This window comes from Pongo pygmaeus, chromosome 2, assembly GCF_028885625.2.
Source record: "Pongo pygmaeus isolate AG05252 chromosome 2, NHGRI_mPonPyg2-v2.0_pri, whole genome shotgun sequence".
In the NCBI taxonomy this organism is placed as follows: Eukaryota; Metazoa; Chordata; class Mammalia; order Primates; family Hominidae; genus Pongo; species Pongo pygmaeus.
The window spans coordinates 143,146,596-143,163,084 of NC_085930.1; the positions used below are offsets into that span (position 1 = coordinate 143,146,596).

The 16,489-nt window shown below is 42.2% G+C and overlaps 2 protein-coding genes across 34 annotated transcripts in view; one reads left to right on the top strand and one right to left on the bottom strand.

Annotated features, from left to right (window-relative positions):
- Nucleotides 1–1,721: 1,721 nt before the first annotated feature.
- On the bottom strand, nt 1,722–10,044 carry ANAPC13 (anaphase promoting complex subunit 13). 2 transcript variants are annotated; one of them, XM_054479869.2, is made up of 3 exons: nt 9,971–10,044; nt 6,849–6,974; nt 1,722–2,756 (listed from the first exon to the last, which is right to left on the bottom strand). In XM_054479869.2, exons 2-3 carry the CDS (start codon nt 6,945–6,947, stop codon nt 2,631–2,633), a joined length of 225 nt encoding a protein of 74 aa, XP_054335844.1. In that variant the 5' UTR covers nt 6,948–6,974; nt 9,971–10,044; the 3' UTR covers nt 1,722–2,630. The 2 variants fall into 2 exon arrangements, with proteins under 2 accessions (XP_054335844.1, XP_054335845.1); XM_054479870.2 differs by lacking the exon at nt 9,971–10,044 and adding an exon at nt 9,338–9,478.
- CEP63 (centrosomal protein 63) overlaps nt 9,760–16,489 on the top strand; it is a 92,039-nt gene continuing 85,309 nt past the window's right edge. For 7 of the 32 annotated variants that reach the window (XM_054479862.2, XM_054479835.2, XM_063662179.1 and 4 more), the window contains exon 1: nt 9,929–10,062. In XM_054479862.2, the coding sequence (XP_054335837.1) occupies nt 10,057–10,062 (6 nt within the window). In that variant the 5' untranslated portion in view covers nt 9,929–10,056. The other 25 variants (XM_054479842.2, XM_054479866.2, XM_063662180.1 and 22 more) reach the window with 17 other exon arrangements.

Consider the following 16,489-nt stretch of genomic DNA (forward strand, 5'->3'; position numbering starts at 1 on the left):
CTAGGGTTATTATTAAGCATGTCCGCTTCCTGCTGTGCACGGGAAGCACACAGGACCTGGTTACTTCCTTGGAGATTGGAAAAAAATTCAGAGACAAAATTAGTATTTCAAATTATGTGCTACAAAAGCTGCTAATCACAAGGTCTCCCTTGGATTATTCAATATAAATCAGATCCCCTCCAGTCACATTCTCCTATACTGCAGCAGTACTGTTGGTACCCATTCCCCCAGCTACTGTGTATTGGCTGTCAAAGGCTCACAGCTGTGAGAAGAGATTTTAGTTATTCAGTGTTTTCAGAGTTTCAACAAGGGATACAGATACAAGCAGCCAAGGCTGCTTCTTCCAGAGTGTCCTCTGGAGAGGCGTGTCACCTGGCAATGCCTGGGAGGTTACGCTCTCACTGGGGGATTGCGGGAAGGGCCAAGCCAATGACTGACCAATTCATACTCAGTACAAAGGCCTAACCCCTTGCCTCAAGGTGAGAAAACTCTTGGCATCATCACGGCCCAGCAATCCCACTGGATGAGACTGAAGCTAGACTTCAGCTCAAACCACATCTTGGCTCAGCTTCTTTCCCTGCCCTATCCTGTTTACCTTACAGAACTCTTCTGAAAGCACCTCAATAAATCACTTGCACAAGAAATCTCTGCCTCAGGCTTGGCTTCTGGGAACCCAACCTAAGTCACATCTTTTATTTTTCCTTCCTAGCATACACCCCAAATTGAAATCATGTATTTGTATGGCTAATGGTTTAATGCTTGTCTCCCCAACTAAAGGCTCCATGAAGGGAGAGGCCATACTTATTTTGTTCACTGCTATATTCCCAGTGCCAGGCATGGTGCCTCCCACAGAGAAAAGCAATATGCAGGCTCTAAACTGGAAAGCTGGCAGGAACCAATAGGCCACATAGCCTGTCGGCCTCCCTCTCCAGATACTTTCCTTTTTGGGTGTTTTGGTACAGACAATTGAAGAAAGCTACCCTGTAACAGCAACTTAGCATTTCTTGTGCCCATCATCCTCAAGCCAGTCCTAGACAGAGATTTCGAAGCCCTGGTTGACAAAATCTGACTAGCCCAGATTAGGTCACCTAATTCCTGATACAATGAGCTACAGTTCTGGCACCATAACACAAGTTACGAACTTGCCCAGAGGCTATTCCTGGGGGTGGGGGCAGTTCTCAGATGAATGTCATAGACACAAACCAACAGCTGTCTTACAGATATCATATTCTGGTTCAGCAGAAATAAAGAATAGCTTTCATATTTTACTAGTCTACTAATATTCCAGGGAAAGGCTAGGCAGGATTCACATGAACATTTGTCAAGTTCTTAGATGTTAGTGTCTCAGAGATTACATACCACAAGTGAGCTGTAAAATCCTCATTTAACAAGAATGTGAAAGAACTGTGGCATTCTAGGTGCTTTAATTTTTTGAAAAGCTTTTTCTCTTGGGTAATTTTTTTTAATATTATAAATCTCTTTTCTATTAGGTTGTCTTTCTTTGCTTATTGAAGGGACTGGTGTCTTGGGGTCTTTATTCTGAAGATAAAAGATTTCTAGGCAGAACTACTGATGCAAAGAGAAGAAATCAGCCTGGATGTATTTGGATTATAGGATAGCTGCTAAAATCATGTTTGTGATTGAAAACCTAAAATAAGCTAATTTGTTTTTTCATGTACCTCTTCCTCCTAAAAGCTAAGTAAACAAAAAGACCCAGCATAAAAAGGATGAGAAGAGATTTTAGTTATTCAGTGTTTTCAGAGTTTCAACAAGGGATACAGATATAAGCAGCTGGGGCTGCTTCTTACAGAGTTTACAATCTGGGGAGAGAACATGAAAGACACTGTTTAACAGGCAAATAATTCCAGGAATAAATATACATGAATATGTTTCTCAAAATACAGGTTCTTATACAAATGTATAACTAAATACTGATTCCGTAGTGGGGTGGTTATAACTGAAAGGGCTTTGAGAAAATAAGAAATGCCATTACTGAATAAAACTAGTCATTCACCTAGCCAAAGATCCTTTCCAGCAGCACAAAAGGAATTTGTAAGGAGAACAGAGGTAACTGTCAGATATCTTTCTAATCTGTAAATTTATCCAAAGTTTGAAAATACCATGAAGAATCTTGGGAATGCCAGTAACCAGGGAATGGGATATTTGCATATCACAACATCTACAGGCTAAATACACTCTGAATGTCTCAATGTGGGGAAGTATGAGAAGTTAATAATTCTCCTAGTGTCTGGCTTCCTCTTTCTTTGCCTTTCCCTCTCATACGTTCAATCGCGTGTGTTACAGGACACACATAAGTAGTTGGAAGGTGTTAAACTTTGACAGTAAAGCAAAATCAGAGGTAGAGGCAAATGTTTAACCAATCATGTTCAAATATAAGCGACTCAATGAAGAGTTTTAGGTTTAAAGAGCCAAATATTCACCATTACTGAGAAATCTCAGTTTCTCATTCTAGTGAACATTTTCACATTGCACTTTGCTACCACAAACTAAATGGGTGTACATTTTTGAGTGCTGATTTATTACTCAAAGATTTGAATTAGGAGACTGAAACAAAACATGCTTTATCTGTGTACTTTTAGAAAATCCATCCACAAGAAAGGAGCCAAGCGTCAGTTTCCAATGGGGGGAACATTCTCATGGAGGTACTGTAAGGCTAAGTCTGTCCACTTCATTTCTTGTTCTTTGACAGATTCTGTGGTGCCACCATTGTCTTGTTCAGGTTCAGGAAGCTCATTCTGAAAAGGTACAATAGAAATTCAGAACAGTAATATATTCTGCATCTTCTTGGAACTCAAGAACACTTAGAATTAAAGCTTGTGAGTTCCTAGGAACAGGCAACATAATTGATATGTGTATTCTAAAAAAGCTAAAATCATACACGTGAGGAAACTATCAGAAGTATCATTCAAACATGGCCTAGGCCTTCTTCAGTAGGGAATGATGGGCATTTTGACTCTGACATTTGTGAAGGAGGCACTGTGGCAGAAGGGTTAAGGGCAGAGGCTTTTGGAAGCCAACTAGGATCCAAGACCACAACTCTCCCATTTGCTGGGTTACTTGGGCAAGGTATGCAAACCCTTGGGGCCTTTGTTTCTTCCTTGGCAAATGGGAGAACAAAAGAGCCATCACCTCACAGGACTACTGTAAGGATTAGGTGAGGTAATTTAGATCAAGTGCTGAGCACTGTGTGGGGTATCCAGTGCTCAAGGAATATTTGCTGTTATTATTAGCAGCTAGGAATACTGAGATGAGCCAATCCTAAATCTTCTTTAGGGGGAGCATGCTTTAAAAGAATACTAGTTTGCTGGCATATTCCTTAGACACAAGAAATGTATCCAAAAAATTATCTTGGACCCAACATGTCTTTTTTTTGAGATGGAGTTTCACTTTTGTTGCCCAGGTTAGAGTGCAATGGCATGATCTCGGCTCACCACAACCTCTGCCTCCCGGGTTCAAGTGATTCTCCTGCCTCAGCCTCCCGAGTAGCTGGGATTACAGGCATGCACCACCATGCCCGGCTAATTTTGTATTTTTTTATTTTTTTTTAGTAGTGATGAGGTTTCTCCATGTTGGTCAGGCTGGTCTCGAACTCCCGACCTCAGTTGGTCCACCTGCCTCAGCCTCCCAAAGTGCTGGGATTACAGGCGCGAGCCACCGCGCCTGGCCCAACATGTCTATATTGTAATAAAAATGGAGGTAGGGCAGGAAACACTGAAAATGTAATTAATAGATGAGCCCTCCCCCTAGTGGTGGAGCAGAGCAACAAAAAACACAACAAATGACCAATTCACACTACCAGCAATTTTCTTAAAATGGTAAGTCATGGGCCACACTTACTGTAGGATCTGGGATCATTTACTTGTATTTTAAGTTTAAATGTATTACTACTGAAACTCTGCTTTGTACCAGAGTTCACAGATACCAATATATTTCTTTTCAATTATCTGTGTTTTGTTTTATGGTTAGCAAACTGTTATGCAATATCCAGACTTAAAATTTCCCACTGGATTCTAATTTGTAGTATGTGAATATGTTTTCCCCTCTAAAATTATGCTCAATATTAAATGATATTCACTTATCTATATTTGAATCACATACATCTTGTTCTACAGACAGATTCAAACATACTTGAACAGATTGAAAAGAGCTATCATTTATTGTAACGCAATAATATATTATCTTAAACTTAAAAAGAAAGTTCAGTCCTAATAATTACTTATAGATGACAAAGAATAAACAGGTCCTTGGTTAATGAATTCTTTAATTCAGAAGCAGACAACTTTGCTTAATTTCATCCTATCTGTGGTATGCTTTCTAAAATAATGTGTCTTTCATTTGGTATCTACTGTCCCTTGCAATACATGCCAACACATAAAATTGCATATATGCCTGGAAAACAAAAACAAAAGTATCATAAACCCAGCCATCCATTATGGTGTACTGTAAAACGCCCTCAGTTCTTTGCAGCTACTCTTATCAAAAGGTGAAATTGATTTCCCCAATCTTGGATTTGGACTGGCCCTGTGAGTTGTTTTGGCCAACAGAATGAAGCTGTCATGCCAGTGGGCCAGTTCTTGGCCTAAGCTCCAAGAAGCTCTGCGGTTTCCTCTCAGGTTGCTCTTGGAACCCTGAGACTGAGAAGTCTGGGCTAGCCTGCTGGATACCAGAGACCATGGCATAGTCACCCCATCACCCAGCAGACAGCTTGTTAACTGCCAGACATGTGGGACAGTCCTAGATTACCCAGCCTCCAGAGTCTGTTGGCTGACTGCACAACACAAGCAAGCCTAGCAGGGATCAGCTGAGCTGGTGCAGACTAGAAGTCCCTCCCAGCTGAGCTACAAAATCATGAAATAAACAGTTGCTCTTTTAAGTCACTAAGCTTTGGGGTGACTTGTTATGCAGCAAAACCTAACTGGCATACATATTGCCTTAGAATCACAAGATAAGTGAAAGGTGTGGATTAGCAGCAGGGCCAAGCCAACTTCGCCTGGAAGTCAGTAGGGAAACTTCCCTCTCCTTCATCCCCTGCCACACAAATGTTCTCCAATCTGGGCCATAAACTTCTCCAGAAATGGACATCTCCTTTATTTTCTTGACTTTGTTTAGGCCCTCCTCCCTTGCCTAGACCACCACAATAGCTTGCCAATTGGTCTCACTTGCCCCTTTCTCCATGTCACACCATCTCTAACAATGCTGCTAAACTGATTTTCCAAAAGCCAAATCTGAGCATAGCAGTCTTGCTTTTAAGACCATTCATTCCTGGATCTCCTGAGGATGAGGTCTAAGTGTGGTATCAAATACCACTCTCAATCTGATCCAAGCCCAACTTTTCAGCCTACTTATGTGACAAACGTATTCTTCATCCACACTGAATGACTCACCATGTCCCAAAGCCTTTCAAAACTCTGGGCCTTTACACATCTGTCCCCTCTGCTGCAATACCCTTGTCTACCTCCACTAAACTTCTGGTCCTTCCTTATGACCCAGCTTAAACATGACATTCTCTCAGAAGCCTTTCTGATGCCCACCAGGCAATCAGCCACTTCCTATATGATGCGGCTGTTTATGCCCCCACCTAGAATATTTATTATCACAATTACTTATCTATAAGTGTTGCCTTTCTAGACCGCTCAGGAGGAGGAACTGTATCTTATGTTCACACAGTCTTATGGCACACAGTAGGCTGCAAAAAATGCTTGTCAAATGAATGAATGAACAAAAGTTCACAAGACAGGATTTGGAACTTCACAGACCTAGGTATATGTTATATGAAGCCCTACTTACCTGCTACCAGACTTTGGGCAAGTTGCCCTTTCTGATCCTATTCTTTTCCTATAAAATGGGAATAACAGCACCTCCCTCACAGGGTTGTTTAAGAATTAGAGATAATGTATATTTCCAACCTCAGTCCATGGCATAAAACTGGTATTCAATAAATGACATCTATAATTCTTATTATGCTCTCTCTTTTGACTATTTTCCTAAGCTTGAACTAAGCTATAACTTGTTATTTGATATGTATATTATTCACTGAACATATTACTATCTCTTATTCATAAATGAAAATACAGATGAACTATTTTATTTCTTTGTAAACAGCAGCAGCAGATATTCTAACTATAAATTATATTTTATTTAATACTAACTACTCTTCTCAGGGCAGCTGGCATGCTTTAAAGAAAAACAGTCCCGTTTTCCCTTTTTTAGGCCTCTATGACATAAATAGGATTTTAAACAAACATTTATATAAGCAAAACTTTTGGATCACTTATTACATGAGATTTAACAAACTCCCTGCAGCAGAGTTTTCCAAAGATAGGGAAGAAAAGAGTATTCCAGAAGGCCGCTGGCCTAAACGCAAAAGAATACCCAGGTATCTTCTGAATATTTCCCAGGGAACCTAAGATAGGTGTATGCTCCAAGAATGAGTGTTTCTAAAAATGCCAAAAGACTGATGAGCCACAGACAGGGAAGAAAGAAACAGAACTCATAGGCTGCTGCTTCTTGTTCCTCCCCATCTTGCGCATTTAACTCTCATTATTTGGTTTCTCTGGTTTTCCTGTGGTGGACAGAACATGGCTCAGAAAATCTGGGCTCTAGTCCTGGCATGACTCCTAACTGACCTGGCCATGTTAGCTCCCTGAACCACATTTTTCTTCAAATAAAACATAAAACTAGATGCTTTCCAGAGGCTTCTAGAGTTAGAGAATTCCACAGCTTTGATTTCTTTGCCACACTAGTTTATCTTCCATTGATATCCCTCCTCCACTAGTTACTGCCAGATCAATACCTTTAACCCATCCTCAGCTCAAATCACAACCTACCAGTGGTATTGCGACATCCTCATAAGGCAGCTTGTCTTCTCGCCAAGCATCATCAATCAAATCCAAGATCCTTCCATCTCTCTGAACCTCACTGTCCATTTTCCTGCAGCTTTGATCTTGTCAAATCTGTAAGCCAAAGAGGTTATTTCTTAAACACGAACACTGAAGAGATGGTATAATCCACTATTAGGATTCTCCAGGCTTTTTAGTCTGGGGCCACCTTTTGGGAAAAGGTTCATTTTCTCATATGGGCTGGGTGACTACTTTGATCACAGTTCCTCTCTCCAACCCCAACTGATACATATTTTATAGTGTATACTGGACAGGCATAGCCCAGTTGACAGACCAGTGTCATAGAGTGTGACAGGAGAGTAACACATTAAATGAGGCCCTCAAATAATATGTTGCATCTCAATGTAGCTCTTCTCTTCTAACTTGAACATTCACCTTTTCCTGTTTGTGATGCCTTTGATGAGTCCCTGATTCATAATGGCCAGCTAAGTTTCCTTTCTAGCCCCTGGCTCAAACCTCAGCATTCTTAGGCACAGGAGTCACACGAACATACTGTAAAGGAAACGGCTTCCTTCCCTAAAATAGTACCCAGGCTGAGATCTGAACAAAGCACTTGTAGGTGAACAGCAGTGGTACAACCTCATACTGCTAAAGTTTCTCCAGTTTCTGCTTCCCTTTGGGGTAGCTCCTTCCTTGGAGGTTCCTTCCTCTAATTCTTAACGCTACACTCCCTTCAATTTCTGGCCCAAATAGTCACGATGCTTATTTAGCTCCTTGACCATGGCTGATTCCCCATTTTTCTCTGAAACTGCTATAATCTAATCCAAAAGGCTGGCTAGCTTGGAGGATACTTCTGGATTTCCCTGTTTCCAAGGTTGGGCCCTGACTCATCATAGGCATCATCCTATGGGTGCTCTCTGCTACCAAGTGACAATCCAAAAAGCCCGGAAGCCACTGGCATCAAAGGTACTCTCAGTTTCTGAGACTATGGAGACTCACACAATAAGCAATTTTGGGGTGGAGGAGCGGGGTGAAACCCACCATCTGGAGGTGCTTTTTTCAGAGCTCAGCCTGGGTGATATTTTAAGGAAGGAAGCCATTTCCTTTACAAGCTCAACTTCAGACATCGTCTTGCCTTGAGGATTTGTGTCAGGTCTGTAGTTGGTCCCTTCGCATAGTCCAGTTTAGTGTTATCTCAGTATGTTCATGAGCTCCTGTGCCTAAGAACGCTGAGGTTTGGGCCAAGGCAGGTGGAAGTTTTTGTAAAAATGGCTCACAGGGCCGGGCGCGGTGGCTCACGCCTGTAATCCAGCACTTTGGGAGACCGAGGTGGGCGGATCACAAGGTCAGGAGATCAAGACCATCCTGGCTAACAGGGTGAAACCTCGTCTCTACTAAAAATACAAAAAATTAGCCGAGCGTGGTGGCAGGCGCCTGTAGTCCCAGCTACTCGGGAGGCTGAGGCAGGAGAATGGCGTGAACCTGGGAGGCGGAGCTTGCAGTGAGCCGAGATAGCGCCACACGCCACTGCACTCCAGCCTGGGCGACAGAGCAAGACTCCGTCTCAAAAAAAAAAAAAAAGGCTCACAGCTGTCCCCCATAGGATAACTGCAAGATATCTCTAACACCTTGGCAAAAATTATACACAGATTGGTGTGGGAAAGGGTTTTTACCCCCATGACAAGGATCTCGGCAAAAGTTAAGCAAAATGCGCCCTGCTACTTCTGTCACCGGTGAGCCAGGTGAGGGCTTAATTAATCCAGTACTCAATAATTAACCGAGTACTACCCAGTGGATAACTCAAAGCAAGACGAAGTTTTGGTTATACTTTTGAAGTCCCTGTCTTACAAGAGCTCCCCACTTTCCTGCTGCTACTCCTTTGTCCTTGCTGCTCTGTCTCCTGGGATACCCTTCTCACTTTCCTCAGCTGATCCAAACCTGACTTTCCGAGGCCCACATAGATTTTCCACCTTTGTAAAGTTTTCTCAAATCACTCGAGCTTCAGTAGGCCTTCTATCCTTGAGCTCTTGCTTCTTGTCCTAACTTAATCTACTAAACAAGCTAGGTCAGCTTGTGGTCAATTGCTCAGGTATTATTGTCTCCAACTGTTATGTGTACATTTTGTACCCATGATTCCTTAGATCTTTCCACATTTGGCCTCAATCTTTTTCACCTGTCCCTTCTCCAAACACTTCCAACCCTGTCACATTTTCCAGCCTTGACAGTTAAAACCCCCTTTTCCACATCACTAATGCCACTCTTCCTTTCAAGATAAACGCAGGCGTCAGCTCTTGAAGGTCAACATCCCATTTCCGGGATTAGGCGCGAAGGTGCCTTCCCTCATAAGGGGCTGGAAGGATGGGAAGCATCAAGATAATCAATGCCCAGGGCACATTGATTATCTTGTGTACTAAAGCCACCGTCCCAAGTACTCGTCACCCAGTACGACCACTGTTTCCTGAACAAACTTTTCTTACACACGTGACAGTCCCGATGCCTGCAATGCTCTTTGTTTCTTCCTTTTTATTCCAGTGAACCCACAGTCAGTCTAAAAATCTTAGGTCCCAGGTCGCTTCCTGTAGGAGGCCGCCTCCAAACCCCAGGCTGAGCGCAGTCCCGGTACCCACCCCTCCAGGGGTCTCACAGTTCCCTAAGCACAGAGCATGGCACCAACTGGGGAGTCTGTCAAACAGCCCAGATGAATGTCTTTCCAAACACGTGGTGCCTGCGTTTCCCGGGACAGGGATACGTCTTATCAATTTATATATATTATAGCTTTGCAAACACGTATTTATAAGGTCAAAGCGGGAAAGCCTTGTTCCTTGCTAGAAATGAGCCTCGCAGGCCACCACCGTCCGCACCGTACGTCAGGCCGCCCCTCAGCTGCGGCTTCCGGCCTGAGGCAGGAGGTACCAAACGTGGAAGCGGAGACGGGAGGTCTGGGGGTGCCATGCAAGTCCCTTTCCTCCCGACACAGAGTGGAGTAAAGAAAACGGTTATGAGCGTAAAGTGACAGCCTCGGCCGATGGGAACGGGGGAAGTCCGACACTGAGCAACGAACGCATTCCCGCGCCTCCAAAATCTAGGCCGGGAGCGCTGGAAACCCTTACCAGCACCCGGCCACCGCGGCAGACGCTTCCTCTTGCCACGCCCCCCCCGCATCACGTGTCTGCACTCTCTTTCCTCGGATTCCCGGATGTGGGTGAGTTCATTTGCTCGCGTGCGGGGGAAGTCTGGAGAAGACATTGTTTCAATTATTAAAAGTGTGGGGGCAGTGGGCGGAACAAACGCGCAGACTACAGAGGCTGGACGTAAGCTTAGCGGTGGCGCGCGTGCGCAGCGCCTGCCCGAGGTAACGGCGGGAAGGCTCGGGCGTGCTTGCGGCAACCCTGTAACCGCCTGTGCGCAAGTCGGAAGGGCAAGGGGCGGGCGTGTCCTGGTCTGGAGGCGGCCCAGGCTGCCTTGGTGACTCTGGCTTCGCAGCCTCATGGCTTGCGGCCGGTTCGCGCAACGGCCTGCGAACCACCAAGCGCGTCCCCGCCGGCTCGGGTCCGCCCCGGAGCCCAGTCCCTCGGCCTGGCCCGCTATGCCCTGCACACCGGCGGAGTCCGGCATGGCGCAGCCTGGCGTGCGGTTCGGCCCCGCCAGGTGGTCAGCCCTTCCTCGGAGTCCGGGTGGCTGGGGGCGCTTCGGAGAGTGGCCAGGTGGGCGAGCGAGCTGCGCCCAGTACTCACCTTCCCCGGCGGACCCACCTTCCTTTTCAGCGGAGAGACCCCAGTGCGGCCTCCCTGCCAGGGCTGCTGTCTTGCTAGCGCTGTTGGGACTACTTCATTCACGGCACAAGGGGACCCACTCATTTAGGGTGGCATATTAAGGTTGGCAGCTTTTAAAATAGTGAGTTGGTTTAAACGGTTATGTTAGTACAAGAGGTACGGAAATGTGGCAAAAATCGTGGACTGGAATTGGAGAGCCTTGAACTAACTGCTCCATGCGCACAAATGAGGGATAGAAAGAAATAAGGACGGTTTCTTAGGAACACTTTAATCATGGAGATACTTGAAGACAGTACATTTAGGCTTATAATGTGGTTTTTCTTACGTCCCTTACGACATCAGGAGAGTAAAGATGAGTATGATGTCAGAGACTAGTCATCTTTTAGAGTTTTAGCAGCATACGCTGATACGCACAAAGTAGTTTTCTCTGAGCCTTATGTCCGGTTAAACTTACTAAAAGAATTTATTATTTTAATAAAGCAATATTGTAGGGTAGATGCCCTGTATTTATACAGTTCCTCAAGTGCTTGCATTTATTTTTTAGATACGAGGAAATCATAAGGATCGTTGATTAGATTTTTGTTAGCTGTAGCTTAATGATAAAGTGTATATATTTTCTTATTTGGCATGCAGTACCATTTTTAGATTAATTTTTGAGTTTGCCTTTTGACTATGGCATTATCAGTGATCAGGGTAGTAAAAAGCTCTGAAACTAAAATGGAGTAGAGATTTATAAACAGGCACACTGCCTTTTAAAATGTATGTAGATGCAAATCTGAAAGTTGTTTGTAAAAGTTGTATATGTTGATTGTACTGATGCCATTTCCTCTCGTTAAAAGGTGGAAGACCTTTGCTTAGTCCTTTCTGTTCTAATTTATGTTGTGCTGGCAGATGGTGACAGCATCAGTCGTCCACTCTGTCATTGCTTCCTGCTTTCAAAAAATGTCAACTTGACTTGAAATTCAGCTAAAGCCAACATTGACATAAGGTTTCAGGAACTGAATCTCCGATCTTTATGTTATTTTAGTCTGCCTCCCCGCCCCCGTCAGGAGCTAGGTTTTTCAGTTTTACAGAGCCACAGTACTGTCATTACACATACACAAATTAATAAAAATTCTCTGATGTCAATATCCAGTCAGATTACGATTTCTTCAACTCTCTCTTAAATGTCTTTTTACAATTAGCTTGTTTGAACCAAAATCCCACAGGGATTTGCCTATTGTGTTTGGGTGATGCACATTTGACATCTTTTAATCTATATTTGTTCCCTCATAGCTATTGCTATGGGATTAGCCCCTATTTTTCCTTAGAGTTCTAAATTTAGCAGATGGCATTGCACAGTATCCTTTAACATGTATCTCTGTTGCCTTTAAGTCCTCTAAACCAGGGGCCCCCAACCCCGGGGCCGCAGAGCAGTACCAGTACGTGGCCTGTTAGGAACCAGGCTACAGAGCAGGAGGTGAGTGACAGGCTAGTGCGCATTACCTACCACCTGAGCTCTGCCTCCTGTCAGTTCAGCCGTGAGGTTATATTCTCCTAGGAGCACGAACCCTATTGTAAACTGCGCATGCAAGAGATCTAGGTTGCACACTTATGAGAATCTGACTAATGGCTGATGATCTGAGGTGGAATAGTTTCATCCTGAAACCATGCCCCTAACCCTGTCCATGTGTATTATTCATATTACTGAAGAAGTGGTTGGCTGGGCGCGGTGACTCACGCCTGTTAATCCCAGCACTTTGGGGGGCCGAGGTGGGCATGAGGTCAGGAGTTCGAGACCAGTGTGGCCAACATAGTGAAACCCCGTCTCTACTGAAAATGCAATAAAATTAGCCGAGTGTGGTGGTGTGCGCCTGTAATCCCAGCTACTCGGGAGGCTGAGGCAGGAGAATCACGTGAATCCGGGAGGCGGAGGTTGCAGTGAGCCGAGATCACACCATTGCTCTCCAGACCGGGCAAGAGTGCGAGACTGGGTCTCAAAAAACAAAAAAATGTGGTTTGGCCATTCCTCCCCCAAAACATTTCATATGAATTTTAACAAAAAGATATTTACAAAATGTGTTATTTCCGCCCTGTCGGTGTTGAGAAATTGTCTTCCATGAAACAGGTTCCTGGTGCCAAAAAGGTTGGGGACCACTGCTCTAAACCAGTAGTTAGATGTGGAATTCCACTGTCCGGTATTGTAGCCACCAGCCAGCTGTGGCTAGTTAATTAAAGTGAAATAAAATAAAAAATTCAGTTCCTAGGCTGGGCGCGGTGGCTCACACCTGTAATCCCAGCACTTTGGAAGGCTGAGGTGGGTGGATTACGAGGTCAGGAGTTCAAGACCAGCCTGACCAACATGGTGAAACCCCGTCTCTACTAAAAATACAAAAAGTAGCCGGGCGTGGTGGCATGCGCCTGTAATCTCAGCTACTCAGGAAGCTGAGGCAGGAGAAGGAGAATCGCTTGAACCCGGGAGGTGGAGGTTGCAGTGAGCGGAGACCACGCCACTGCACTCCAGCCTGGGTGACGGAGTGAGACTCTGTCTCAAAAAAAAAAAAAAAAAAAATTCAGTTCCTAACTTGAATTAGCCACATTTCAAGTGCTCAGTAGCTACAGATTGCCTAGTGGCTACTTTTTGAACAGTGCAGTTATAAAATATTTTCATAATTGCAGAAAGTTCTATTGAACAGCACTGCTCTAGAAGCCTGATCAGATTTCACCCTTATATTTGTTTTTGTTTTGTTTTTTGGTGGGATAGTTGCGGTGGTTGGGCAGAAAATTTCATAGGTAATGCAATATACTTCCTATTTCATTAATTATCAGGGAAGCAGTGTCTGAGTTGTTTTCTTTTTTTATGATGTTAACATTAAACATTATATTGGGTTTAGGTGTAGTTAGCTCCATCCACCCATAGTGAAATTCCCCAAGACTCTTTCACTTAATGGTGAAGTCCTTTTGTGGGGTTATATTGCCTGTATCCGTTACTGCATTAGAGGTTGCAACGTGGTGATTATCTAATTCTGTTATTTCTTCAATATTTATCAGCTGAGAGTCTTTCATGAAGAACTTTCTCTTACCAACTGTTTGACTACCCTGAAATACAATTTGTACAGGAAAGGCAAGAAAAATGCTTAATTCTTTCCCTCTATTTTCAGACCACAGTAATGAGTGGGTGGCCTAGCAACCTCCAAAGGTAACCGTGAGGGTTTTTGCCTTTTTGTAAACCTATCATCATGAACTTATAGACTTTATATTTAAACTGTTTCAACATATGGCAGTTGTGTTTTTAATACTCAAATTGTTTCATCTTTGGCCAGTGAGAGCTCCTTAAAGTTGGCTCCTATTCCATTTGATATGACCAATAGCTTTGGTAATTTCCTTGCTTTCTGGTAAATAATTTTCCTGGCTCATTTATAGATTTCTGGTCTCCAAAGAGCCGTGGTTCTTTTGAGTCTGAGATAGTATTTGGAGACCACAGTCTTATCTAGGTGGGAGAGGTGTTCTTGCTACTAGGTTAGTCGTTGGTTCTAGGATTTATGGTGGCCAGAGTTAGGAAATATTATACATGAAGAAAAACACAAATATGCAAAGTTCGTATTGTTTCCAACATTTAACATTTAAATTTCCAAAATTTAAACTTAATTTTGCAGTTTTTTCACACGTTGGATTTATGTTTGTATCTTTTTTGCTGAGTCTTGGTACCTAGTTTCATTAATAGAATTAGTTTTTTTCCTCATCCTATGTTATATATAATGGTTTCAAGTTAACAGCCTATTTTATTATCAATGTGATTCCTGAATAGTGCTTAGGATTTCTTTGCAATTGTCTTTTATCCTTATTTTATATGTCTCTAGGGAAGTGTATAGTAAAATTATTGTATTTTAAAGGCATATGAAGTAATTTATTGTATAGTTAGCCTGTCAAATTGATATCTAGTTGGTAGTTGATTTATTTTATTTTGTTTCCAATTTTTCAGTACTGCTTTTTTCCCCATTTTCATTTATTTTATTATATGCAAAACCTTAGCATAATTCCCATAAAACAAGTACCCATAAAACAATTTAGCTTTCATCTCTGTTTCTTCCACTCTGCTTATTTTCCTTCCTTACTGATACTGTTTTTACTAGTTTTGGGTCTGTCCTTCCATTAAAAAAACATGTACCTAAAAGCAAATCTATGTGGACAAACATACCTTTCTTTCTTAGGTAAAATGTGCTATTATGTATGGTGTTTTCCATCTTGGGTTTTTCACCTAGTGATACATGTCCTGTAGATCCCCCCCTTAGGAGTATGTAGAGATTGTTATTCCTTTTTACAGTTTTGTAGTACTCCATTGGTGGATGAATATTTAACTTGTTCCCTCTTGATAGACACTTGTGTTGTTTTCTGCTATTACAGATAGTCCTGCAGTGAATACCCCTGTGGATATGTTGTTTTGCATTTTTGCCAATGAGCCTGTGGGATAGATTCTTAAAAGTAGCATTGTTGGATAAAAGGGTAAATGCATATATCAGTTGTTAGGTATTACCAAAGTCTCCTCTATAGCAGTTGTGTTCATTTTGCATTCCTACCTATTATGCATATGAGTGCCTGTTGTCCCACAGCCTTGTCATCAGAGTATATTATCAAACATTTAATGTTTGGTTAATCTGGTACAGAAGAAAGGGTAACTTAGTGTAGTTTTAATTTGTATTTCTCTTATGAGCAAGGTTGAGCATCTTTTCATATTTTTACTGTCATTTGTGTTTTTCTGTGCATTGCTTGTTTATACCTCTCGCCCATGTTTCTATAGATTTTTTGCCTAATCTTTTATAAGCTCCTTATGTATTTGGGTAATTAACTGTTTGTGGTAAAACTTTCAGGTACTGTTGTCATTTGTCTGTTAACTTTGCTTATGGCACTTTCTCATATAAAAGTTTGTTTTTATGTACTACTATTTCTCAGACTTTCTCATTGTTCTTCCTGGATTTTGAACTATAGTTTGGACAATTTTTTAAAAACTTTGATATTCTGAAAAGTTTCTCTAATACCTTATTTACTGGTATCAGTTTAATTAGGAGCCTTTCTGGAAAATGCTTAGTAATACTGATTGTTCATCGGAACAGCCATAGTTTACTGGCCATGGTATATCTGACACAACCATAGAGCTTTGTAATGAAAATGACACCAAGGCAGGTACAGGGACAGAGAGGATTGTTATCCTCCTTTAGACTTGAAGGTTAGGCATATCCCTTCTCTTAGTATGTACACATTTATTCATAATTCTGTCTGGAGTTTTTATTTTCTTCCTGTGTCCCATTTTGTGAATAATTTGGTCTTGGGCATATACTATGATATTTTTCCTGATCTATAAAATGATAAAGTTAAATTAGAGGCCTGAAGTGCTTTCTAGCTCATAAAGTCTATGTTAATGAATTTCAAAGGTTTGCCTATTATAAGACATTCTATTTGTATTCTTTTTCCCTTAAATTTAAAGTGTGTTTTCCTTGCTCCCCACACTTGATGTAAAAGCTTATATTTCCTTTCACTATCCAATTCCAGGTTTCATTGATTTAAAACAGCCTTCATTCCAAAGGAAAGTTATAATTAATAAGTTTTGTTTGTTGATGTTTTGTTCTAACTGCAGAAATGAGTAAGATTGTACCAATGGTAGAGGTATACATTTTCCATTTGATCACATTAGCTTTGCATGTTAGTGGCGTGGAGCAGCAGATTATCAAACAGTGTTTTAATTTGTATTTAAAATATTACAAAGAATATCTAATTTTATGTAATTATATGGCACATGCAAAGAAGAAATCAGAATGACATAGTGCATAGAGTTGAATGAAGGTCAGGTTGGTTAGAAAAAGAATCAGTGATATAACTATG

Coding starts and splice junctions, on each gene's coding strand:
- ANAPC13 (XM_054479869.2), bottom strand. CDS start 6,947: ATGGACAGTGAGGTTCAGAGAGATGGAAGGATCTTGGATTTGATTGAT. Junction 2,757..6,848: donor AGGATGTCGCAATACCACTG/GTAGGTTGTGAT, acceptor GTACCTTTTCAG/AATGAGCTTCCTGAACCTGA.